Source organism: Gavia stellata, chromosome 8, assembly GCF_030936135.1.
Source record: "Gavia stellata isolate bGavSte3 chromosome 8, bGavSte3.hap2, whole genome shotgun sequence".
In the NCBI taxonomy this organism is placed as follows: Eukaryota; Metazoa; Chordata; class Aves; order Gaviiformes; family Gaviidae; genus Gavia; species Gavia stellata.
In genome coordinates this window covers 11,375,613-11,401,397 of record NC_082601.1, presented here as the reverse complement: position 1 = coordinate 11,401,397, position 25,785 = coordinate 11,375,613, and the positions used below count along the sequence as shown (strand labels likewise).

Sequence of the window (25,785 nt, the reverse complement as noted above, 5' to 3'; positions counted from 1 at the left end):
GGCAATGGGATGCAGTGTGGTGGGGGGCGGTGCAGCACCGTGCAGAGCAATGCAGGGCGAAGCAGTGCTGTGTGGTGCAATGCAGTGCAATGCAATCCAGTTAGGTGCAGCGTGGCATAATGCAGTGCTGTGCAGTGCGGCGCAATCCACGTAAGCGCAGTGCAGCGTGGTGCAATCTAGCTAGGTCCATGCAGTGCAGCAGGGAGCAGTGCATCACGTTGCTGCATGAGATTCATTGCACCTCACAGAGCTCTGGTTGCCTTGCCGCTATTGAAGCTAGTTTCGGGTTGGGGCACCAGGTCCCCAGCTCAGCAAGGCCCCTCATTCTCCCCCCAAGACCGAGCTCCTTGTCCCTGGGAGTCCTGCGCCTTCAGGGGTTTGCTCCAGGCCGTGAGTCTGAAATCTGCCTAGAAGCAAAGGTCCTCCTGCGGCTGGCCCGCTGCAGCCAACCCATCCCAGCGCTCGAGTCCGGGGCTGGGATGTCATTGTTCATACGCAACGCGACCTTCCTCCAGCTTCTCAGTCCACAAACACTGTACAACAGAGTATCCCCAAGTTCCTAGTACAGAAATGGGTAAAGAAACTTCTGCCACCACCACCGGGGATAAAAATTGTCTGGGTTTTTGTAGTGCTTCATCGTGCAGCTCCTGCTGCTTTCCAAGGCATTCGGTTATAACGAGGGCCACGCAGATAGAAAGTGGTGCGCCGCAGCTCAGCCGGCGGCTCGGTGGCAGCACGGGGAGAAGCCGTCGGACGCCGGGTGCCGTCAGTTAAACGGGCTGCCCCAGTCCCTCTGGCTGCTGCGGTGTTTCCACAGTACAGCAAAGCACCCAGAAAAGCAGAGAAGGGAGAAAAGCATCCTCGCCTTTAAACAGGGAGAAAAATCTATTAAAGCAGGAGTGGGTTAAACTCTGTTTTGCTTTAAATGGGAACTTACGCAGGACGTTCATCTGAAGCGTTGCATGGGCATCTGCTGTGAAGAGCAGAAACTTTTTATATACCGTAAGCACTTTTCCCCCTTACAGGCAACGGGAACGTCGCGCCAGGGTTTTAACACATCCTGGCAGCTATTTGCAGCACAGGTCTCCTTTGGACTACGGCAGGACAATTTCACTGGAGCCTGTACACACAAATCTGTCACACAGACAATACAAGAAAACAGTTTTGTCTTCTAAGTCATTTCAGCTTCTCACTATTTATAGCATCACTGTAACATATTCAAATGTAAAGCGACACTTCTGCTTGAAGCACGTTCCTTTGTCTAAACAATGACACAGTAATACAACGTAGCTGTTTGAAACTGCTTTTATTAAAACAAGGTGTATATGGCTTTTGATTGGCAGTTGTAAGATTATCACTGTAATTAAGTGTACAGCTTGCAAAGATATACAAATGCCATTATTTATTTGCTTTACAGAACTTTAAAAATTCTCAAATGGTTTAAGCGTGGTAACTGAGTATGTCCCTGTAGATGACTCTCTGCAAATTTGTTTTCGGTAATGTTTTCGGTACCGACCAAAAGAAATGAAAAGCCCTTCTTCACTGTCTTGAAAATTCCAGAAGCAAGGACTTTGTATGTGGAAGTTGGACATACACAATGCAGAGGACCATAGAAAATGCCCCTAAGAAACAGGTATGAATATAGGGATTTGTACCTAGGGAATAGCAAAGTATGCCACAACAGCACAAGGGGTGTGAAACAATGAATGCAAAGTGTATGTTCAATACTGAATTTTTTTTCTTCAGGACTCTTAGCACCAACAAGGGTGAGTGGATACCTGAGAATGACTGAAGACTCTGCTGGTGAGAGAGGTTATTCCTCCAGCATGAAGTGTTTTAAATAAATCCTCACAGGCTGCCAGCCACTTGGTGCTTTATGGTGAATACTGGTCATGGTTTAACCGTAGCCAGCAACTAAGCACCACACAGCCACTCACTCCCCCACAGTGGGATGGGGGAGAGAATTTGAAAAAAGGTAAAACTTGTGCGTTGACAGATAAAGACAAGTTAATAGGACAGAAAAGGAAGAAAATAATTATGATGATAAAAGTATATACAGAACAAGCGATGCACAATACTTTTCCAGGACAATACTGGAAATGGGAACATGCATAGATGCACTGGCCTACCCTACACCTCTTACTTCAGGCCATAGGTAAGGCAGAGCAGCTCCCTCTCCTCCCAGTCCCCTCTGCCTTGCGTAGGAAGAGGTCAGGGCTGTTCTCACAGTACTTGCCCACACCTCTGCATAACTGGATTTGAAATGTGAGTATTGGAATAACATGTTCTAAAATATTTGCTTATCCTCGTCTCATTGTGTTGATAATTTGAAGACATATTTAAACACATGGACAGATAAATAACCAATTAGTTGAAGAAACCTAGATGTGAACAGGAATCAAGAATTGCCCAGTTAATTCCCACAGGTAAAAGGCACTAAAATTTTCCAGACTATTAAGAATATTCTATTTTCTGAAAGTAATAAGGTATTCAGGATATGCCTGAATGTCATTAAATATGACGAACATTGTTGGATTATTCACATTATCAACCACGCTGTCATACAGGTCAGTAGGATCTGCTGGGTTTTTTGGTGGTGGAGTGATTAGTCCTCCTCTCCCAGCACAGTACTGCCCCGTGAGGACCCGAGCCAAGTACATGTATCTTCTGCCATTCGCATCCGGTCTGGAATAAATATCCTGAGCAGAATAACTTGCATCAACAGCAAAGTAGGTTCCATTTCCAATGGCTGCAGCTGTTCAGAAAGACAACGTTTTCAAATATAGTTAGTGTTATTCCCACAAGAATCTCTAAAGCTCCCCTTTTTTTGTACTCTGTGGAAGTTATAAATTTGGTTGGAGTTTAAACAGCAAATTCTAGTAATAATCCTTTGTATCAGAATCAAATACGAATCCACTTAGATGTTGGGTAAGTATCAACACCCAGATTTTAACTGCCCCTTCCTATGGGGAAAGGGTTCCTCTCTCTGTTTAGCCTTGTTATTCAGCCTGCAATCCATCAAATTGCAAATCTTCGGAGCCTTTTCAACTTAAAATGACTATGTAATTGCAATTACAGTTTTCTAGTTACACTCCACAGCAAGAAGTTAGAGGAATCATGTTTCTTTGTCAGAGACAGATTTCTTTTTTCTGACACTGGTAGAAAGCTGTTCAGGCCAGACAGGTCCTTCCTATCTGGCTGCTCTGATCTTTGGATATTTTTGCATGGCTACCCAGCCTGACAGAAGGGAAGCATGCTTTTCCTATCGTAAATCGTGGCCGAGATGAAGAGGTGGATGTCCATACTCACAGGTAGAAAGAGGACATGGGGATCTAGGACTCTTGCTTCCCAAGTAAATCCAACCTCCTGGCACTACCAAAGAGCAGGAAAGTGAAACTACATCTCCTCTGGTCATGTTTTAAAAAGAAATGGTGGCTGCCATTTCTATCTGTGCACAGCCTGATGTATTTTGGGTATGTTGGGCTTCATTTTCCCAAGAAAATACAAGAGTAAGTACCTCTAGAGGATCCAGACAGAGAAATGTCTACTTTTGGATCCAGATCACACTGAAGTGTCAACAAGATCTGAGTTAAGCTGTCCAGCTCTCTCAAGATCAAGTCAGCCCTAGGCATGTACGATTATGTCTTAAGGAAGAAACGATTAAGAACAGAAAGTAAGGACTTTTGAAGTAAGGCTGCAGGACCTCTAAGAGTGACTGGCACCTCAATTCAGCCCAAGTTCCACTTCTTTGGATCCTGTCCTTCATCTTTGAATGCTACCAAATAATAAACATAACATGACTGTCCTAGAGGAACTGGACAAAATAATCTTTGAACTAATGCAGAAAGTCTTTCTGCTAAATATTTAACAGTTATCCCTAACAACTATTAAAGGGGAAGAATTAATTCATCAATTTCAACTGATTTCATTTGCAGAAAAATGGTAGGGGAGTGGGATCTTCTGACTGCTTGTGCTGTCCTTATCTTTGGAGGCAACAGGAGAAGTATCTGCACCTCTACTTTGCTACCTGCCCTTGTCTAAGAAGAGAGGAGATATCAGCAGCTAGTGGTTGGTATCTCAGCTGAGGATGTTGAACAGCGGTCCTTGTTCCTTTCTGTAGGCAGATCACACAAAGCATTTCTCAAAAAGCTGCCCAGGCTTGATTTCAGAGTAGGCGAGCTTTTTCTGATACCCTCTAGACGGTGGCATTCATCAACAAGGGATTAACTGTACAGGTTAATTCCTCTGCCCGTATAGATTATGCTCCGGAGTTGTTCATTATTTTGTTCTCCAACCTTATTCAGTCTTCATGTTGTGCTGATAGCACTATAACATTGACATTCCCTAGCACCTCATACATGTTTAGGAAATTAACTGCTTTGGATAATGACTCACCATTCTTTCCAGCAAACCCACGATTAAATCCATTGTAGTTGATTGTGCTCAATGAGGATGCAGCTGTCCCATGAAATAGCAACTTCTCATTATTTTCGCTTTTGTTCTTTGTACAGAGAGAGATTTTTTTGATTTGGTATGTCTGCCAGAGGAAGGGATTTTGTATTCTTTCAATCTGCAAAGTTACAAAACAGAACTATATTTATACTTGCAGGGACCAATATTTATCATGGCAGGAAAGCATTAAAACCAAACCAAACCGAATGAATGACAGTAATTTTCACTATGCCCTGTTAGTGTGTGGTTTGGGTTGGGGCACTGAATACATGAGCCTCCTGAAAAATCAGAAATGAAAGTATCTTACAAGAGGTTTCCAAGCTTGGTAATTTTTGGCATGTATTTGTCTTGCCTAGTATACCAGCTACACAGGCAATCATGGTAGCTGTGCATTGTCATTTTTAGAAATAGGCTGTTGTGCCACTGCTAGAGGCAATGATGTAAGATGCCTTCTGTACATCCTAATCATCGTTATTGATGATTTTCTCACTAAAGGGTAGACTGTAGCAATAGCATTATGCTGAATTTAAGTTTCTCTTCTAGATCTCAGCTTGGAAGTCAAAATTACTTCCTTTACTGTGTAGCTTAGCAACCCATAAGAAACTCCTATATAAAAATAAATCGGTGGGAGGATAGATGTTGCTGGCTCCCTATGCCAACAATGTGAATATAGCTCAGGGGTGAACAGCGTATCTGCGTCAAAGTATGATCTGTAACAGCTCTCCATTTTCAATGGAAAAAGACTTCATGTCATTACCTGATTTTTTCCATTGTACACTAATATTTTGTTCCATTTGTGTCTTAGTGACCATGCTCATTGAATCTCATCATGGAAAAAAATTTTTCAAACACATATTCTCACTCTTAACTTCATTGTATTTTCTCCTATTTATTGCTCCTCCGGATTCTGAAAAATTCCATCTTCTCCCTGGCAATTAAAACTCTATGCACTGTGTTGCAGACTTTTCAATAAGCAGAATGAAATCTTGATACTTTGGTTAAAACCAACAGTCTAGCCTGAAAGGCTCTGGGACTGATAGGGAAGAAGCAACAAAATAGTAAAAATCTTTACGGCCTCTGCAAGGACTTTGTATTTTCCTTTGTATTCTGAATGCACTTGCTCATGCTTCCATTTCAACATAGAATTTCCTAATTGGAAATACCACATTAACTAGTGACTACCACATTAGTTGAACATAGAGTCAGCCTGAGGACTGATGATCACTGGTTTTGCGTTATTAGAAGGCAGAAATGGCAGGGCAACTCTTAGGAAATTTGATTCGATTTATATCCACCCTGTACAGTGCTGGGAGACTGACAAATAAAAGGTGTATTAGGTTGCAGACACCTTACAAACAAATATTTAGGAAGTGTCTTAATGTTTTTAGCCTAAGAATTAACTTTTTTTCCCCGCATAGGATTTCACCTTCTCTATGACAAAGCTGGGACAGTTTTTCTTAAATTTGTTCTGAACTTCCAGATATTCCTGACTTGATGGCTTGAGATTCACCAGTTTGACCCGTTGGTCTTGCATGTCTTCCCACTGCACAGGGAGCTCTATTGACTGCTTATCTGCAAAACAGAGATTGCATTATTATCACAGGTATCTAGCTCAGTTTTGTAGGCATGTCTTACACACCAACTGCATATAGAGGGCTGAGAGGACAGCACCTTACACAATACTTTATTCCAAGAATATTCTCTCTCTTCAATACATCAGTGGCTCTGTAATGCACTGCTAAGACTTTACATCATCTCTAGTCTAATTATCCCCATACCAATATCTAACTAAAAGAAGTTTGAATACCACAGAAGAATTTTACGCATTCTTCATACACCACTTCCTTTGTCAGACTTAAGCATGAAATCTATGCTCTCTAGTCACATACGTATGGATAATATTTGTATTTAAAATAGATGTTCTGATTTCAGTCATACCTGCCACTAATTATGAAACTAAAACTGCTGGCTATGGCATGCCCGGGGCGGGGGGGGGAGGGGGGGGGCGGGAAAAGAGAAAAAGGAAAAAAAAGGGAAAAAAAGCTATGGAATAGCTTGCTTCTTTAGAATACCTGAGTTTGCATTCATGAGAATTATCATTCAATAATCACTATTAAAGGTTTTTTTTATTAACAAAGCTGTAATTTACCTTCATTCTTTGGCACACGTTGAATGTTTATAGTTTTTCCTTGGTCATCATTAGCCTGTAGAGTATTCAGATCCACCTTGTAGTTCTTCTTGTTAATTTTGACAGTAAGATGTGGTTTTTTAGCTATCTTGGCATCTTCCAGCTGCATATTTGTCAGTTTATCAAAAGCGACAATGGTATCATTGCTTCCTGGATACCTCCATTCTACCAGATTATAAACAAGTTCTGCCTTGGATCGTTCTTCTTCGGTATCCTTAATTTTTTGGATCATTTTTTGAACTTCCACAGACACAAAACAGACGTCCCTGCTAATACCAGAAATTTTAATGCGAGGGGGGGAAAGTTTATTTTCAAGCTGAATGGTAACATGCTTTCTTCTCTGGAAATCTGCCAAAATGTCAATTTGCCTCTCATCAAAATTTTCAATTAGCTCATCTGAAATACTGTTTTCAAACTGTTCCTTCAAAATTAAATTCTTTATCCAGGACTCAGTTGCATCCACATTTTTTTTGCTTTCTCCACAAATTTGAAATGTGGCTAAATCAACTTTCTTCTCCAAAACCAAGGGCTTTTTCTTCTCAGTGGGTTGTTTTTTGCCCCAAAAAAATGCTGTGAAGAAATAATATGTTAGTTATTAGTTTTAAATAAAAGATCTTTAGTTTTATGTGCCTGTGCACATGGAAAACCCACCTACTTACATTTAAACAGAGACATCCATGAATCTGTTGTGGATAAATCTGAATCTTCTCTTTTCTTCATGCTTTTGTAAAAGTCTCCGAGCATATTCGTCTGGAAGATGACGATTTTAATTTTTTTTAAATGCTGTACTGATCTTTTGCTTGCAAATCCCACTATAGCATCCAACATGTCATCAGCTACCTTTGCTGGACTCTGTCCTGCCTGACCTAAACAAAAACAAAAGGCACGTATCAGTGAACAGCACTTAAATCAAGGCAGCATTCGGAAAACAGAGACCACATCCCCAGCTCATACAGACTGGTGTCCCTCTCTCCTCCCTCGTTATGCTTTCTGGCCAAAGCCCCAGGCTTAACCTCAGCTTTACACCTAAGCTGGTAAGCTCCAGAAGCTGACACCCTACACAGATGCAGGAAGCCCTTCTAGGATTCTCCCCCCGTTTACTTTGAGGCTCCAACAAGCACTTCAGCCTTAGCATCGCCCTGATGTTCTTAAACCCACACATCACTAACTCTATCCCCGTCTTTAAACCAGATACCAAAGGCAAACCAAATCAAAATCAGCAGAGGATTTTGGCACAAGCATACAGTGCATTTCAACATACAAATGGGAACATCAGACTCAAAACAACTGCTCTCATTCCCCTACAAGGCTGAAGTGCAACCTGAAGCTTATCCTGAAACGTTGGTGGGACCCCTGCCAATTTCAGTCACGGCATCCCTTGGACAGCCATCGTGACACCAGCACGCAGATGATGTTGGCAGTCCAGGGGACCTGCCATAACTGTCACCGTGGAGTCCAAACGCTGACCCACACACCAGCTCCTACCCTAACCTGGCACATTGAGCAAGGACCAGCTCATGCTTTCTTTTTCCAGTCAAGAGGAGCCTTGGTCTGAGAAGGATACCCTGCTTTCTTCAAGTCCCACTCCCCAAGCTAACCAGAAGCTTAAGCCAAATAAGCCAGCCTGCCTCTAGCCCTCCGCTGGAGCAGGTAGGCTGAAACAAGACCTATAAAAGGTGTGAACTGCAGGTGTTCTGCACCCAGCCCACAATTTCCCTAGTCAGCCAGGCAAGGTTTTGGTCTCAGGACAACTCCAGCTTTCTTCGCCAACAAACCCCAACCCCAGCCCTTCTGCGGGGCTGAAATCCCAAAGCAAGTTCTATGGGAAGTTTGAAGAAAGGTGCAGGGTGGCCAGCTGAGATACACAGTCTGTTTTGGGGCAGAATGTCTTTTATGGGCAATACCTTTTCTTTAGGTCTTCTTGCTCAATCAGTATTGACTGTAATATTTATAAAAAGCCCCATTTTTGACGTGTGCAGGTGGTGTTTGAACTGACCACAATGAACTTTCACAAATCACAATTTACAGAGTTTCTCGTACACATCTACTGTTACCCATATCAGAGGTATTAACTTTGTCCCAGTTTCTGAACTACCCCCCTCACAGCCCTCATCACTTTCCCAAGGAGATGCAAACCTGTTCCAATTGCCGGGAAAGCGACAGATTTGTACATCCTTAGCTCACACTCATGAAGGACTTTGGAGACCTGACTCTTTATGTCGTTATCATGAATCAAGTGGATGATTTTACTGCACAACAGTTTTCCACCTTGTGTAGTAATAAAGCCACTTTGAGACTGCCCAGCTGGAAGAGAGAAGATAAAGAAGGAGACATAACATTTTGAAAGTGGCTATCTCTTCTGATAAAACAGCTGGTTATATTGATGCTAGAAGAGAAGCGGAAAAAGTGGAGAGAAATCCACTGTGAGCTCTATTATCCTGGTTTTAGTTTATTCTGGTTTTCTCTGTAAATATTCTGATCGCAGAATTTCTTTGAGAAAGTAATTCAAGTAATTGTGTGTTTTCTAATTTCCCGAGGTCTCTGCTACAGAGTAGTTTCCTATTAAGTACAACTTAAGAATTTATGTTGAATTTAAATACAGCTCACTTTTATTTAAAAGCATGCCAATAGAATGAACACAGTTCATTTGTATGAGAAATCATTTCTTATGCCACTTATTCCTTGAAAGCTCAAACTCTTATTCTGCAGAAGAGCTGAACGGTTAAAATAATATTAAGATAATGACCATCTGATCTAAGAACCGCGGTATGGAATCTTTAAAAAGACATTTGTATTTTTCAGAGCACTCATGTTTGATTACAAACACCTCAAAATGGAGTCATATTGTGAGGATGAATGGACTGATGAACACAGAGTTACATACCACTTCAAAGGTCACAAAGGTAATGACTGATTGTAAGGTACTCTGCATGCGCTGAGATCAGGCTGATAAACAGGGAGAACCTGCAGAGCCAAAGGCTGGGAAAAACATCCAGGAAACTCCACCTTGAAAGTTAACTTCTGGACTCAGAGCAGGAACATTTTGTTAATGCAACCAGAATGTGTTCCTTTCTGTGCTCGTAGAGGCCAGCCACAGTGAGTTGGGGTTTCACTGCTCTACTGGTCTGGCAGAATGCAGACTACAGAAGAACTCATGATCAGGGTGATAAGCAGAGTTACATTATTTCAATGAAAAATAATTATGTATTTGTGAATATAAGCCCAGATTTGCTATTAGCTTTTAAAAGCCAGTCCTGCATGTGCTTACACCAAAAGACAGTCTCCCACCACTTTTTTCACTTGCAAAACTCTCCTGTCGCTGACAATAGATGAGCTTAAAAATTATGCTCAAGTCAATGGGACTGTTTCTGTTCTTAAGTGAGGAACATGCTTGAGTAATTTCATCGGTAAAGAACTTGAATTACATTAATTTCTCAGTACTTATTAGCATCAGAAAACTGTATCCATCTTCTTTTCAGTTGTGAAAAGAAAAATTCTCAAAGTAGGTGTCAAAACAACAGGACTTTCCAAAATTCCTAAAAGTGAAAGCTTTTTTTTTCAGATAAAATAATTATACCATCAGAGCAGAGAATTATGAAACAACCTTAAGTTTTCAGAGAGAACAAAAAACTAATTTAAGCAAACAAAATAGTATGCTTTGACATACCATATTGAGCACATTCTCCTTCTACCTGGGAACCAGCAGCATCCATAATTGCTTTGAAGACCCCTTAAATTATAGAAGAAAAGCATACACATTCATTAAGTCAACTTAGCTATTTCTACTCAAAATTCTACTCAACTTCTGTACTCTACAAATACCCCAAATTCTCATATGGCAAGGTCCCACAAAGTCCAAAACATTGCTAGTTCCCCAAAGTACCCTCCATGACACACTGTACTGGCTGCGAAGAGAACATTGCCTTCATTATTGATTAGAAATCATTAAGAATAACTTGTATTTCGTCGTTTCACCAACCAATAGTACGCCCCTCACTGAACTCTGATTGCTTTGAATTATATCCTTTGATGTCCTTCATGCTTGCAACTCATAATGTGACCAAAAAATCCTCTGTTTCTTACAGGTCAATTTACTTAACCAGGGCTTTGGCTTACAGTGGAACATATTAGGACAAGAGCAGTTTTGCAGAATTAGATTTGATCTAAGAAATTCCCTTTTATTTAAGCATTTTTGGTTTTAAACAAGAAAAATCTGGTCAGATGCCTTCTGTTTGAGTAGTTTGGAAACTAAATGAAATATTCAAGACGTGTAAAAAAACCTGTTTAAGGTCTATTTCCTGATTAATCACAACTCTCTCTCATCAGAAAAATACTTCATAAAAGTTTCACATATGGACAATTCTTTCCCCTCCCCCCTTCTAAAAACTAGCACAAATTTATCACTAAAGAGGTACATATTCAATACAATACCTGATGTGGCATCAAATGTTGAATTTGCTATGCTTACAATAACCTCTGTATCCTCCTTGGTAATATCTCCACTAATTACTTGGAGTGTAATGGGACCAATCTGCATTTCATGAACTCCCAATACTTCAGTTGAAACAGGCCTAATGAAACCTGCAAGGGAAAGAAAAATACCTTCAAACACTTCTCTAGTTTGGGGTATTTTTCTCTTCCACTGATGGAAACTTCAACTTATCCTTTTAAGGAATATGCTCTAGATCAGTCTGACGGACCTAAAGAGTCTCTGCCTTTCTCTTTACTCCATTTCTGAAAGCAGGAAGGCACACTATTCTTCCTGTTTAAATACTGTGAAAGTGAAACCATTTCTATACCTGTAAATGCATGCAATATAAATTCAGAAAGGACTCTTGGGGTTATCTGATCTGATCAGCTCTGTAACAGAGTTTCCTGAATAGCTCTTACAAGAAATGGAGCATACAGCTTAAGCATTGCCAGTAATGGAGATCCCATCACACTACTTTCGTAAGTTATTTCACCTTTACGCTCATAGATACAAAACTGTTCCTTACTTCTAGTCTAAACTTATCTAATTCATATTTTATCTGCACACTCTCAACTTCATCTCACTGATACTCAGAGCAACTGAGAAGAAAAAGCTATATATTCTTATGAATAAGCCTCTGCCATTGATACAGTTCACTCATATGTTTTTGCTACTATGTCACACTACCATCAATTAATAAATGGAAAGGAAATTATCCATTCTGTATATCTCCAAATAGGAGATTAAAGGTACAGAAATACATGTTATTTGTGGCTTGTTTGGCAAGCCAAGTTCTTATACCCTTTGAGTAGGACAAACTAATGGTTCTCCTACCACGATATCCTCTTCCATGTGATAAGACTGGCATCACTAAGAGATGAGCATGCCCTCAACAAAGAAATTCTTCTTCAAGATTTTTACAAATGGAATTTAAGAATGCCAGTCCATTAGGAAGAAAAAAAAATGCTCTGTGTCTTGATGACATTTCGTCTGTTTCCTGATACGCATAAAACCACTTTACAGTATTTATTCTCCCATGTGTCCCACCTCCTGCCCCTATGCAACTTACTTGACTGTGGTGCTGGAGCACTGCAACTTTCAGATACCCTATGTTCTAGTTCAATGGTAAAAGCCTAAGAAGAGAAAAAAGGAACCAAAGATAGTATTTCAGAGTTTAGATACTGAATATTTCTATAATTAACAGTCACATAGCTCTTGCTGAGCCATCTGACACATTTTAGTGTTGTGTTTAGGTATCATTAACAGCAGTGGAAGCCTCAGTGTGGACAGTGTGATAATAGATATTGTCTTTGTGTTGCTAGAACTCCTCTGTCAAAAGATTAGCAAGCACGTACAGGTGTTTACAGTGCCAGCAGCGAGGCCAATTTTGTCTGCAGCTTGTGCTTGCTCTGAGTTTATATTTCAGAGACACTGAATGAGACGTTGGAGAGACATCCCACTGTCACCGGCCCACAGCAGTAAGAAAGCGCTAAATTATTCCCTTAAGAAAGCAATATAACTAAAACATATCGTTAAGAGGTAACTAGAACAGTATGTCACATAGACAGCTTTGTCCTGAGAAGAACTACCTGAATGTTATCCCTATCTTTTGGATGCAAGAAAAAATGAACTTCCTGGAGAGTCTTCCGAATGCAACTACTACTGAACTTGAATACCACATCAAACATTAACTTAGAAACAATTGTTTTAGGAAATCCAAATCCTCCAGTTCCAATAGCTGGGAAAGCGATTGAATTCAGTCCAAGTTCTTCAGTTTTCTTCAAGCAGAAATTTATTACATCTTCTAGGGTCTGTAAAACACAGCAAAGATCAGGTTTTTTTAAACAAAAAAGGGCATCATTTATTATTAGTTCCATAGAGACTATGCTGGTATGAGAAAAAGCTCTCAGTGCATCAAGGCACCTTTAAGGTCACTCAAACAGAAGTAAATGGGGTTGAGTCATCTGAGCCAACTATTTTAAATCCTGAAACTTCAGAATAGGATCCCAAATAAATCTGTTTTGAAAATCAATTTTTTTTTAATAGTTAAAATGTACCTTCAGGCTCGGTCCTTTTCCTCCATCCCACACAGGAAGTATGGCATGAAGCACGGACTTGCAGGCCAGAGCACATCCACTGGTGCAGACCACATTCCCTTGACCAGCAACCTGGCTTTGTTTTTCTTTGTCAAACTCTACTTGGAGCGCTGGTCCAGCCTTTTCCAGCAAGGCTTTGCAGAGAGGCCCCACACCAAACTTCAGATCTGTGCCAACACTGTTGACAATAACATCCGTCTGCAATGACATTACAACAAAAAAATCTATAGCCAGACTTCAAGTAAAAACATGCATCAAGACTAATAGCACTACCAAAGCAACACACAGCACAAAAAACAAGATGCCAATGGAGCATAACGTGCTTCTCAGCACAGCTTCTCCATACTGAGTATTCCTGGACTTGCAGCAAACCTATGGTAGGCAGCATGAGACCCACTGTGTGTACCAACACCACAGGTATCTATGTGTGAGCAGGTCATCCAGCCAGGCAGAGCTGTCAAGACCTCAGTGGAGGTAAGGCTGGGACTCACCTTGTCCTGAGCAGACGCCAATGCCTGGGCAGGTGAAATAAACCCAACCTCTGCAGCCTGCCTCATCCCCTCTCCCCAGACCCAGCCTTTCCTACATTTCCTTGTGAAGAACCGCTGCGCTATTGTTCCTTCTTTTCTAGCATCATCACAGGATGCAAAATGTATGTATCATATAAGGTACATGTAATGTGGAAAGTTTAATGTCCCTTTCCTGCTTTTCACTGAAGCAGGATTGTCTACACCTTATCAGAAAAGCAGCACCTCATGCACCAAAATGAGGTGAAGGGAGATGGTTGTGCTCTCATGAAGTAAAACGGGCAAAGCCCCAAAGCCTGATGTTTGCTTTGCGGTTCCACTGGAGGTCTTTTAATCACAATGTATTTTAAATAGAATCACAGAATCATTAAGGTTGGAAAAGACCTGTAAGATCATCAAGTCCAACCATCAACCCAACACCACCATGCCCACTAAACCATGTCCCACAATGCCATGTCCACATGTTCCTTGAACACCTCCAGTGATGGTGACTCCACCACCTCCCTGAGCAGCCTCTTCCAATGCTTCGCCACTCTCTCAGAAAAGAAATTTTTCCTAATATCCAGCCTGAACCTCCCCTGGTGCAACTTGGGGCCATTTCCTCTTGTCCTGTCACTAGTCACTTGGGAGAAGAGACCAACACCCACCTCTCTGCAACCCCCTTTCAGGTAGTTGTAGAGAGCGATGAGGTCTCCCCTCAGCCTCCTCTTCTCCAGACTGAACAACCCCAGTTCCCTCAGCCGCTCCTCATAAGACTTGTGCTCCAGACCCCTCACCAGCTTCGTCGCCCTTCTCTGGACACGCTCCAGCACCTCCATGTCTTTCTTGTAGTGAGGGGCCCAAAACCGAACACAGGATTTGAGGTGCGGCCTCACCAGTGCCGAGTACAGGGGCACGATCACCTCCCTACTCCTGCTGCCCACCCTGTTTCTGATACAGGCCAGGATGCCGTTGGCCTTCTTGGCCACCTGGGCACACTGTTGGCTCATCTTCAGACGGCTGTCGATCAACACCCCCAGGTCCTTTTCTGCGGGGGAACTTTCCAGCCACTCGTCCCCAAGCCTGTAGCGTTGCATGGGGTTGTTGTGACCCAAGTGCAGGACCCGGCACTTGGCCTTGTTGAACCTCATCCAATTGGCCTCGGCCCATCGATCCAGCCTGTCCAGATCCCTCTGCAGAGCCTTCCCACCCTCGAGCAGATCAACACTCCCGCCCAACTTGGTTTCATCTGCAAACTTGCTGAGGGTGCACTCAATCCCCTCATCCAGATCATCAATAAATATATTAAACAAGACCGGTCCCAACACTGAGCCCTGGGGGACTCCGCTTGTGACCGGCCGCCAACTGGATTTGACTCCATTCACCACAACTCTCTGGGCTCGGCCACCCAGCCAGTTTTTTACCCAGCGAAGAGTACACCTGTCTAAGCCACGAGTCGCCAGCTTCTCCAGGAGAATACTGTGGGAGACAGTGTTGAAGGCTTTACTAAAGTCCAGGTAGACAACATCCACAGCCTTCCCCTCACCCACCAGGCGGGTCACCTGGTCATAGAAGGAGATCAGGTTGGTCAAGCAGGACCTGCCCTTCATGAACCCGTGCTGGCTGGGCCTGATCCCTTCATTGTCCTGCACGTGCCCTGTGAGCGCCCTCAAGATGAACCTCTCCATAATCTTCCCCGGCACCGAGGTCAGGCTGACAGGCCTGTAGTTCCCCAGATCCTCCTTCCGGCCCTTCTTGTAGATGGGCGTCACGTTGGCAATCCTCCAGTCGTCCGGGACCTCCCCTGCTAACCAGGACTGTTGATAAATGATGGAGAGTGGCTTAGCCAGCTCCCTCAGTATCCTTGGGTGGATCCCACCAGGCCCCATAGACTTGTGAGTGTCCAGGTGGCATAGCAGGTCATTAACTGCTTCCTCCTGGATTATGGGGAGTTTATTTTGCTCTCCATCCTTGTCTTCCAGCTCAGGGAGCTGGATACCCTGAGGATACCTGGTATGGCTGTTAAAGACTGAGGCAAAGAAGGCATTAAGTATCTCAGCCTTTTCCTCATCCTTGGTGACAATGTTCCCCACTGCATCCAGTAAAGGACAGAGATTCTCTTTGGCTCTCTTTTTGTTGTTAATGTATTTGTAAAAACATTTTTTGTTATCCCTTAGGACCGTGGCTTTTGCCTTTCTAATTCCCTCTCTGCATGACCTAATGAGATCCTCGTACTCTCCTTCAGTTGCCTGCCCCTTCTTCCAAAGGTGATAAACTCTCCTTTTTTTCCTGAGTCCCAGCAAAAGCTCCTTGTTCAGCCAGGCCGGTCGTCTTCCCCGCCGGCTCTTCTTACGGCACATGGGGACTGCCTGCTCCTGCACCTTTAAGACTTCCTTCTTGAAGAACGTCCAGCCTTCCTTGATCCCTTTGCCCTTCAGGACCATCTCCCAAGGGACCCTCTCAACCAATGTCCTGAACAGGCCAAAGTCTGCCCTCCAGAAGTCCATGGTAGTGGTTTTGCTGACCCCCCTCCTTACTTCACCAAGAATTAAGAGTTCTGTCATTTCATGGTCCCTAAGCCCAAGACGGCCTCCGACCATCACCTCTCTCACCAGTCCTGCTCTGTCCTAAACAGCAGGTCAAGCAGGGCACCTCCCCTGGTAGGCTCCCTTACCAGCTGTGTTGTATTGAGCTTTTTTACATCTACTATTGCTCTTTTATTGGAATAGGCTTTTACAGGCACAATACAGGACAATAATAATAATAATTTAGGGAGATTTTAAACTCCCAAAGCAGAAAAATCAGGAGCAGTTGAAAGAGAGAAATTTATCAAGATGCACTTTGCATCACTGAAGAAAAAAAACATATGGGAAAGAAACTACTTCAGAGGTGTAAGCTGAGTCTTGATGGTCTAGATGAGTAGTAATTAAACTCTTTGTTAGCAAAAAGAATGAAAAAAGAAGATGGGGAAAAAAATAAGTATAATCAGGTCTAGCCTTCGGCAAAACAATCTAAGCATGCACTCTTCTATGGGGTCACTTTTGTAAAGCCCAGTAACTTCTTCATAGACTGTGCCTTTAACCCATCCAAAGAGAAGGGAACTAAAAATAGCTACAGATCATATAAATACTTTTAGAAAGTATTTTAATATTTCCTTTTTAGGAAAAAATCAAACTGTTTTACATCTTGAGCTTAGATCTGGAGAACGAATAAAACCTAGCTGGGAACGAAACATCCCAAAAGTCACAGCTGCCCACTAGAAACAGCTGCAGAGTGACAGCCCCCAACCTGAAATCCATTAGTTTTGCAAGCTTGCATCCTTGTTTAGCTAGCACATTGCCAGCAATTGCCTTGTAAAACAATATAACCTACTGTTATTCCTTTTCTATTTAAATTTAAAGAAGATCTTCACATCAAGTTAGAAAGGAACTGGAAAATTAAACACCTACCGTGGCATCCTGAACGTTTTTCTCCTCCACTCGGATGCGCAGTCCTTCATTTGTCATAACCGTCTGCCGATCACCTTTTCTCTTCTCCTTCTGGATTTCTCTCACCTTACAGTTTTCCAAGCGCGGCATCAGCAGTATCGAGGATGGTTTGGCTGTAAATGCTTTTTTTACTGTCTCACTCAGAACCTGAACTGTTTCTTCCACATTACCCACAAGATGAACTTCCTTCAAGCTGCTGTCCCCCATGGATTCTTCCAAGGTCTCCTTGATGGAGGATACAATTGAATCTGCACAGGCCTGCAGCGGGAAGCCAAAAATCCCCCCGCTTATAGCAGGTAGAGCTATAGAATGATGATTGTATGTTTCGGCTAGTTGTAGACTTTTCTTCACTGTCTTTCTTAACAAGTACACACACTTTTCTGCTTCCTCCTTCCTCCATCTGGGCCCAACAGCATGAATAACATTCTTGCAGGGGAGTTTCCCAGGGCCCGTGATAACCGCGCACCCAGGCTGCAAACTCCCGTTCTTCCGCACCAGCTCATCACACTCTTGTTGCAGCTGTGGACCAGCCGCTTCTAACAGTGCCTCAGCAAGGCCACCGATGTGTTTTAAGTCTTCGTTAGATGCATTTACCACAACATCAACAGGGTAATTACACAAGTTACCTTTATACACTGCTACTACAACTCCACCTGGCAGTACTTTCTCGTAGTAGAGCTTTGTTTTCTCTTTAGCACCAACTTCTTCACCCTTCTTTTGTTGTTGTTCTTCTTCTTCTTCCAGCCTAATCAAACAGCTAAATTTCTGCTTTGCCTCAAAAATACATGAATCTTTCCTCTCAATGAAGAACTCTTTGGCTCCCGGTTTATCAATTGGCACATTTTTTGAGTAAAGTGATGAGAGAATTTTTTCAAACGAGGTGACTGCTTTCAGCACTTCTGATCTTGGTCCGCTCAAGGAAATACATGGTGTCTTGGTGTCAAAACGTACTGTCACACCTTTCTTCGTCAATTCAAGATAAACACTGGATTTTTCCTTCTCTACAAACTGCACTACCACCACCGACTTAGCCGGGATTACTTTTTCCACGTGTGTGTTTCTATCTATAAAATCATCAAGTTTCCGATAAGCTTCTGTTACGGCCTTAGAAAAGCCAGCAATAATCACTTTATTTTCTTTTCCAACATGTTCATCAATGACTAGAGTTTCCTGGGAAGAATTGTACTTCTTACGCAAGGAGGCAAGAAGACTCCTCCACTGCTCCTTTTTAATGACCTCGCTGTCCTCCACATTGATGCACCCATATTCTAAGTCTGTCTTTATCTGCTTTTCTGCTTCTAAAAGATCTTTGGGAGCATCTCCAAATAGCAACACAGTATCATCCTCAAGCTCATAAAAAGCATTAATTTTTTTCCTAGTGAATAATGTCTCTGACATTGTTTTATTATCTACATGCTGTAGGTAGTAGAAAACATGGTGATCAATGGTAACTGATGCACATGGCATGTTCAAGACCTTTTCCAGTAAGTCAGCTTTGATTTTATATACTTCCGCAGGTAATCCACACAACTGAACCGTTTTTTTTGTGTCATCATAAAAGATCTTTAAGCACGGATATTCTTTATGAATATTCTCTTCTAGCCCAGCATTGTGCAGAACAGCATACTTCCCTGGGATCACTGACACAGAAATTTCTATGCTTTGTTTTTCCCTTTCACTTTGCTTCATGGCTTTTTCCATGCATTCCCTCACTTCTTTCTCTGCACTGTCCACTGCTGCTCTGTTGCCTGCAATCACCACCATCTCCTCAGAAATATCAGTTATGATCAAAGCAACATCTTTCACCAATCTGTTTTTCACGTCTTCCCAATCCACTGAATTTACTTTACATTTTATAGCTATGTAATGTGCCATGATGCGCGAGAACTCAGTGGAAGCATCTTGCTTCCATGTCTTGATCAACTTCATCATTGGCTTTTTCTGCTCGGAGAGAGATGACAACGGGCACAACTTAATTTCTGGGTGTGCACAGTCTGTCTGGGGCCATTTTAGCTCACAATGGGAAACTGCCATTTCCTGGTTTATGTCTTGGATCAGTTTAGGCTGCCTTTGTAAAAACTGCCAGACGTATGGATCTAGTGGCACCCCAATGGGGTCTGGCATCTTGATAGTTGGTCTTTCTCCTCCATAGAGAGCTGTTCCCAGGGAGTGGTAATATGGATGCACAGAAATCTGCGTCTGTTCCAGTAAATGCTGCTTTTCCAAGACAGTGTTTAGATCTAAAAGTCAGCACACACAAACACACGTATATCACTAACTTCAAATCAAGTAAATGACTGTTCTTAGAACTATTACATGGAATAAAATAACTTCTATTATTATTATTATTATTATTATTATCATCACCATCATCATCATTTGAAAGAGCTATTTTTATGTCTTTATGATTTCCAAACCACTCTGTAGGGGACAAAATAAAAGGCTTGGCTCCAACTAATTTGGTAAATATGCTTGTGCCTGTATTTACCTCTACAGCTAAGCCTTGCTCTCACTTCCCAAGGAAACCCCACCACAGATCAGGGCCGTATCAAGTTACTAGTGTGAAATGCTCCTTACTCTCAACTTGAAATAAAACTCTTCGTGCCAGTGCGTTTTTACTTTTTTTTTTTTTGCCATTTCAATTGGAATGGACAAAGGAAAGGAATTATAATGTTGGCAAGGACTTCAAACCACATTACAATGACTCAAGTTACATATTAACTTAATGTACAAAATATTCTTAAGCAAATTCTGAGAGTCAGAAGAAAAACAATCACCTGGCAGATATCTTTAACTAAAAGTAAAGGAATTTACTAAGCCAGAAGTCTCCTAACACAGAGATATTTACCAGAGGTTGTTCTGGCACAAAAATGGGACAGTGATTCAAGACAAGGAATAGTAACAAGATTGTTCTTTAGCTCTGTTCTTCCCTGATAACGAAGATATTTGGCCTTAGTTTCTGAAAGCTAACTGTGAAAGCTGAAGTCATTAACAAGTCCTGCTTCCTCTCCCTGCAAGTACAATTCATGTTGCATTGCAGATGAAAACCTCTGTAAATGGGGAAAAAACATCAGTGGGAACAACCCATGCACAAAGCAGGTATTAAAATGAACCTTTGGTAACATAAAAAACCCAGAGAGATTCTGAAACCCCAGACATGCAGCAGTACTTCTAAATTCGGAGCACTTCCCAGGAACAGGACAGTGTATGCTGGCTTCAGCGACAGCAAGCCAGGCTTCTCCAAATGCCCAAATCTGCAGTAATTTTCTTTCAGGTCGTCCACCCGGGAGCACTTTGGTCAGTCGAAGGACAGCGTTACCTTTGCGATCACAGAAAGTAATGATGGCCGAGTTCTCGTCAGGGAAGAGCTGGACGTCTGACACGGCTCCCCCTCCGTTCCGCGCACTCTCAAAGTAAACTGTGATGTAGTCTGTGGAAACGCTGGCTGGTAGGTTTTCAGCCTTGATGCTCTGGGTCAATTCAAGAAGCTTGGCAGTCATTTTGAATTCTTTAACTCTCTTGTTTTGTGAACATTTCTTGACAAATTCTTCAGTATCTGTAAAGGGAAGAGCAGTACGAACTGACTGTGTTTTCCTGTGTCATTATCAGCCCTGGCTATCACTTCTGGCAGAGAAATGAGCTGAGTCTACTTCTCCCTGTATTTGGAGCAAAACTGGCTTTGATGCCAAATAACTCTGTGTTGTAATAATAAAAGGGAAATGCACACAGCCTTGTTACTCTCTGCTATTCACTGCCACTATGTCTCTGTTCCTCTCTTATTCATCTCTTGTATAATCTAAGCACTTCTCACTGTTCACTGTCTTCTCAAATGGAAACTTTATATACTTCAATAATTTGCAGAACTCATCTCCACACTCAGTCCGCTTCTAATCCTTCTCCATCTAACCCAAAATAAGATAGAGACAATGAAACATTATCATCCAATTTCAATTAATGAAGATGCCAAAATTTTCTTTTTTTCAGTGTAACATTTGGATCACAGGCATTTTCGTGCAACTGCATACAAGACTTACATCTTTCTTGAGAGACTACAGTCCAGGTACTTTTTAAAAACTAACTGAATCTCTAATGGGAGAGGAATCAAGCTCTGAAAGCTATTACTCATACGCATACATGGAAATGAATGATGGTGTTCATTCTGTCTTACCGATACTTTTTATAAAGGTAGCTACGGCAACATTTATTTCAGGTATCACTTCCACAGTGAAGTCATCATCTACTGCCAGGCCGCTGATGTTCTCCAACAGCATACGTAAGCATTTTGGACTGCATCTTTGTATGTTTTCAAACACCACCGAAGGCGAGGTCTCTGCGGACTTTTCTGCGATGTTCTCCACAGAGCCAGCTTCCTCCTGGAGTTCACTGTTGGGATCAAAACTCTCTGCTTTCTGCAAGGCTTCTGCATCATCTTCAACAGAAAGAGAAATAAGCTGTGTGACATATTGGTACACACTTCCTGGAAGAAGCAGATTTTGCTTACGCTTCCTCTCCTTTCCTTTCCCAAGAAAAGAGATCATCTAACCAATCAAATACTGCAGGGTACCCCGGGATGTTTTGGGATCCCAAACAGCCCAGATGCAATATTCTGCAGGGCTGCAGACAGCTTCTTTGGTGGCACAAAGACAGCCATGAGTAAACAAGTCCAAGGCTGCTGGTATGTCTCCGGGTCGAAGACATAAATAAAACAAAATAAAATCCAGGCTACTCAGGCATTGGTAAGGGTTCTGAGAGACCCTGCAGCCTCTGCATCTGTTTCTTAGCCTGGGTGCAGGCGTAACAAGCCTGAACATAGCTCGGGACATCTGCAGGCACCATAGGCCACCAGCAGCTCTGTGTGACTCGATGCAAAGCCTCCTGATGACCACCGTGCCCTGCCATCAGTGCGGCATGACAGCGCTGAAGGACCTATGTGCACAGAAGGCTGCCAGGAATGCAACAGAATTTTGTGGATAGAAAATATAACAGGGGTGCCCAGCGAGTACCCCAGAAGTCCAACGGCTGCCGGAGGAAGGCACATCTCCAGCTTTGCAGACAGATGAGGGTGGAGGCAGGAGAGAACGTCCAAATGGGATCGACGTGCTCCTCCGTGTGCCTACGTAAACTAAAAGTGTCACCCAGCTATGCAGTGACACAACTGTCCAACAAGTCATGGAAAACGGTGGTCACAGAGCGCTGCAGGGTGGCAGGGGACTGGTAGAGGCCAAAGAGCACCCCAGGGTGCTCAAGATGGCCATACCTGCAATCAAAGGCAGCTCTCTACTCCTTGCCCCAATGAACACAAGCAAGAGCATAAGCCCCTCTCAGTTTGGTAAAGCAACACATCCCTGCACCACGGCGGGGAGACGAGCATCGAAGGAAACCGTGGCGCTCACCACCCTCAATGTAAGCCTCCAGGGCCACCATCTCTGGCTGTGGCAGAGGACACGTACAACCGAGGGGAGAGGAGCTCTGCGGAGCAGTTGTACACCTGACTGGGGATGTGTGCGGGAGTAAGGTCTCTGCTTGCTTTTGCTCAAGAACACCCAAACATCCCTCAATCCTGGGGTAGCGCCCAACAGGCTGGCCATGGGGGACAGCCCCAAGGAGAGAGACAGAGCTATGGGGTGGGAAGGCTCGAGCAGGTGGCAGCGCAAAGAGGCTAGCTCTGCCCGCTCACTGGGTTTACGAATTCTCCCGAGGTACAACAACAACTGATACCAAACCCATAACATTTACAGAAAACTCAAAGCTAGGCTGACCCAACGAAGCAATTAAGAGCAGCATCTGGAGATTTTTAGGGTCCTCTCTAGCATAACTAAAAAATAGTAGATGACAACTTTGAGTACCTAATTTTGAAAGGAGGAAAATCACCCAAAACGGCACCGAACAAGACTTCATGCGGAAAGGAAAAGATAGGGGGGGTAATTACTGAAGAACTTCCTGATGAACTGGTCTGTCTTGGGGCTGAGTATTTACTCTTCACGGATGTGGGTATATTTGGGTGTGCAGTACTGTTTTCTAGATTGCTTTCTGAATCAGAAAGCTTAGCAGAATATTGCTGAAAGAGGACCGAGCAGAAGTCACTGAGGTGCTGGGGAGATGCACCACTTGCCTTTACAGACTCTCCTAACTCTAGGGAGCACAAAGACACCAGGCCTGGGCTAAAGACCCTCAATCTAGGTGTTTCTATGCAGATCTTATCTTAGAGCAGTTATGCAGCATAAGGGAACTAAATCCCTTTCTGGAGACGCTCCTCTGATTAAAAAGGCTATTTTAGAAGCTAAAACCAGGTGCATGGTCTAAGTCTGGCAAGGTGAACTCCATCCTCGGTGATCAAGTCTACAGTGTCCCCAGCCAGACATCTTTCCCTGTATCACCTGAGCCAGGCTGCCAAACTCCGCAACTTCCAGCACAACTCCCCGCAGAACTGGAGCTCTGTGCGGAGAAAAGCACCAACATTTCCATTTTATGAAGAATCAGCACACAGAGTGATGGATAACATTTTACCTTTTGTTTGAAGGTTGCTCGTGGCATCCAGAGCCTAAAATAAAATGAAAGCAAAATATCCGTCACTGATTTGACACTCTCACTACTATTTCAAAGCTTTGGTTAGTATTACAATTTTTATTCACCTTTGTGGGAACTAATTTTTCTTCAAATGCCTCCTCTTCAGCAGCTAGTGCTGTTTCAGGCTCTGTGACAATCAACTTCAATTCTCCTTTTTCTCCCAAATACAGCTTATGAGACTGTCTCTCAAGAACTCGTTGCTTCACTAAATAAAACCAAAAAACCCCAGTGACAATCTGAATAGAAATACAACTTCAAATTACGTAGCACTTTTCCACCATTACATTAGAATGCATCTATTGTCCCACAAAATGAAAGCGCTTTAAACTCATAATGCTAACAGAGCATGCACAAGGCAAAGAAACGGAAGAACAGCAGAGGATATCATTTCTGCAAAAAAAGCACGGGAGACGCAAAGGGAAGCTCCACACGTTTCCTGGCCGGTGCCCAGCGGGCAGCCCCACCCTGGGGCTGCAGCACAGGGGTCCCGGTACCGACCCCACGCCTTGCACACCCTCTTCCAGTCAGTCTCAAAATGGTTTGGGGCTGTACGTCCTGAACTTACCGGCTGGGCGAGTCAGCAACTGGGAAGCATGATAAGGCAGAAAAAAAGAAGTGTATATATACGTGTTCATGCACATGCATGTGCATGGACACACATGTATATGTATACATTTAACACAACTGCAGCTAAACGCTTGCCACCTTGCTGCAGGTTTATATAAATACATGCATATTACATATGTCATATTTTTAATATCTATCTGTAACTACAATATATATTAAGTTATATTAACACAAGCGTTATCATTCCAGGTGCAATCTAGAGAATACTACTGTGTGTCCAAATTAATATATATGTAGATATACCTGGTAGGATATATTTATTAAGTTAGAGCCTAGAGTTATTCAAAACGCAACCTAGAGGCTAAGCACCAAATTTAAGCATGTGCGTAAGCAAATACATATTATATATTCTACGTTGCATGTTACAGACGCATATGACGTATTGTTATAGATGTCTACATTACGTACTAGATAGCGCGCATTACATTACATATAATAATTAAGTCAGCATGTATATTTTAACTTGCAGAACGTTACGACTTGTGAGTTACAGCTCTCCACACGCTCACTTCTACAGGGAGTCGGTACACTCACCTCTTCCCCGGCCCCTCCGCCCGGGGGGAGGCGGGCGGCCCTCGGCGGCCCCCTGGACCCCCCCCCCCCGGACCCCCCCCCCCGCCCCGGCCCGGCCGCTCACCCTCGGGGTGGGCGAAGCAGACGAGCAGGTGGTCGGGCCCGGCCCGCAGCTCGCACTCGCCGCCGCCCGAGCGCTTCTGGCTCTGGAAGTAGCAGAGCAGCTTCTTCCTCAGGGCGGGCGGCGGCTCGGCCGAGCCCCAGTCGCCGCGCACCAGCAGCGGGAAGACGCCCGGCCGCTGCCCCGCCATGGCCGCCCGGCTTCTGCCCCCGCTGCCTTTCGCTTTCGTTTCCCGGAGCGGCGCGGCGGGGCGGGGCGGGGCGGCCCGCGGCCTTTCCCGGCAGGCAGCGGCAGCCGGCGGGGCCGGAGGAGCGAGGGCCGAGGCGGGCGGTGCTTGGGTATCTTACGATATCTAAGGCCCGAGAGGCGTATTTTTTTATTGTGTCAACGTGCTCCAAAGAAGATGATGTGGCTTTGCTTCCCCCCTCCGGCATGGAACCCTGAACTTTGGCTTGTTGATGATCACCCCTTTGGGAGAACCTGTTTATGTAAACCTCAGCAACCCCCCCAAAGCCCCTCTGTGCTTTTCTTTGCTCTATTCATTTCTTCTGAAGAGCAGGGAAAGGTTGCTGCAGCTGGTATATGGCAACAGAAACACCTTCTCCACATTTACTTTCCCCTCTCTCTTAGGCTATACATAAAGTACCTCAGGCAACTTCTATAACCTTCTGTAGAACTTATTAACCTGCCAGGGAGGGTTGTTGTATTAAAACCAAGCAAAGCCGTATTTGAGACATCAAGTTCATTGGTTTTCAA

General features: G+C 43.4%; 1 protein-coding gene across 1 annotated transcript; it reads right to left on the bottom strand.

The window, feature by feature from the left end:
- Positions 1–1,299: 1,299 nt before the first annotated feature.
- Positions 1,300–25,219, bottom strand: LOC104261588 (protein mono-ADP-ribosyltransferase PARP14). Its single transcript, XM_059820328.1, has 17 exons — positions 25,033–25,219; positions 23,834–23,973; positions 23,709–23,742; positions 21,370–21,630; positions 20,521–20,757; positions 17,163–19,441; positions 13,169–13,405; positions 12,701–12,922; positions 12,181–12,244; positions 11,072–11,221; positions 10,308–10,370; positions 8,777–8,944; positions 7,300–7,506; positions 6,602–7,210; positions 5,879–6,024; positions 4,396–4,570; positions 1,300–2,755 (listed from the first exon to the last, which is right to left on the bottom strand). Exons 1-17 carry the CDS (start codon positions 25,217–25,219, stop codon positions 2,466–2,468), a joined length of 5,469 nt encoding a protein of 1,822 aa, XP_059676311.1. The 3' UTR covers positions 1,300–2,465.
- Between the last annotated feature and the right edge of the window lie 566 nt (positions 25,220–25,785).

What these genes read in the sequence shown, in the direction of transcription:
- LOC104261588 (XM_059820328.1), bottom strand. Translation starts at nt 25,219, where the DNA reads ATGGCGGGGCAGCGGCCGGGCGTCTTCCCGCTGCTGGTGCGCGGCGAC. An exon ending in AAAAATTAGTTCCCACAAAG is followed by an intron (nt 23,743 to 23,833) that starts GTGAATAAAAAT and finishes ATTTTATTTTAG; the next exon opens with GCTCTGGATGCCACGAGCAA. An exon ending in TACTTTCTGTGATCGCAAAG is followed by an intron (nt 19,442 to 20,520) that starts GTAACGCTGTCC and finishes GCTGACTTTTAG; the next exon opens with ATCTAAACACTGTCTTGGAA.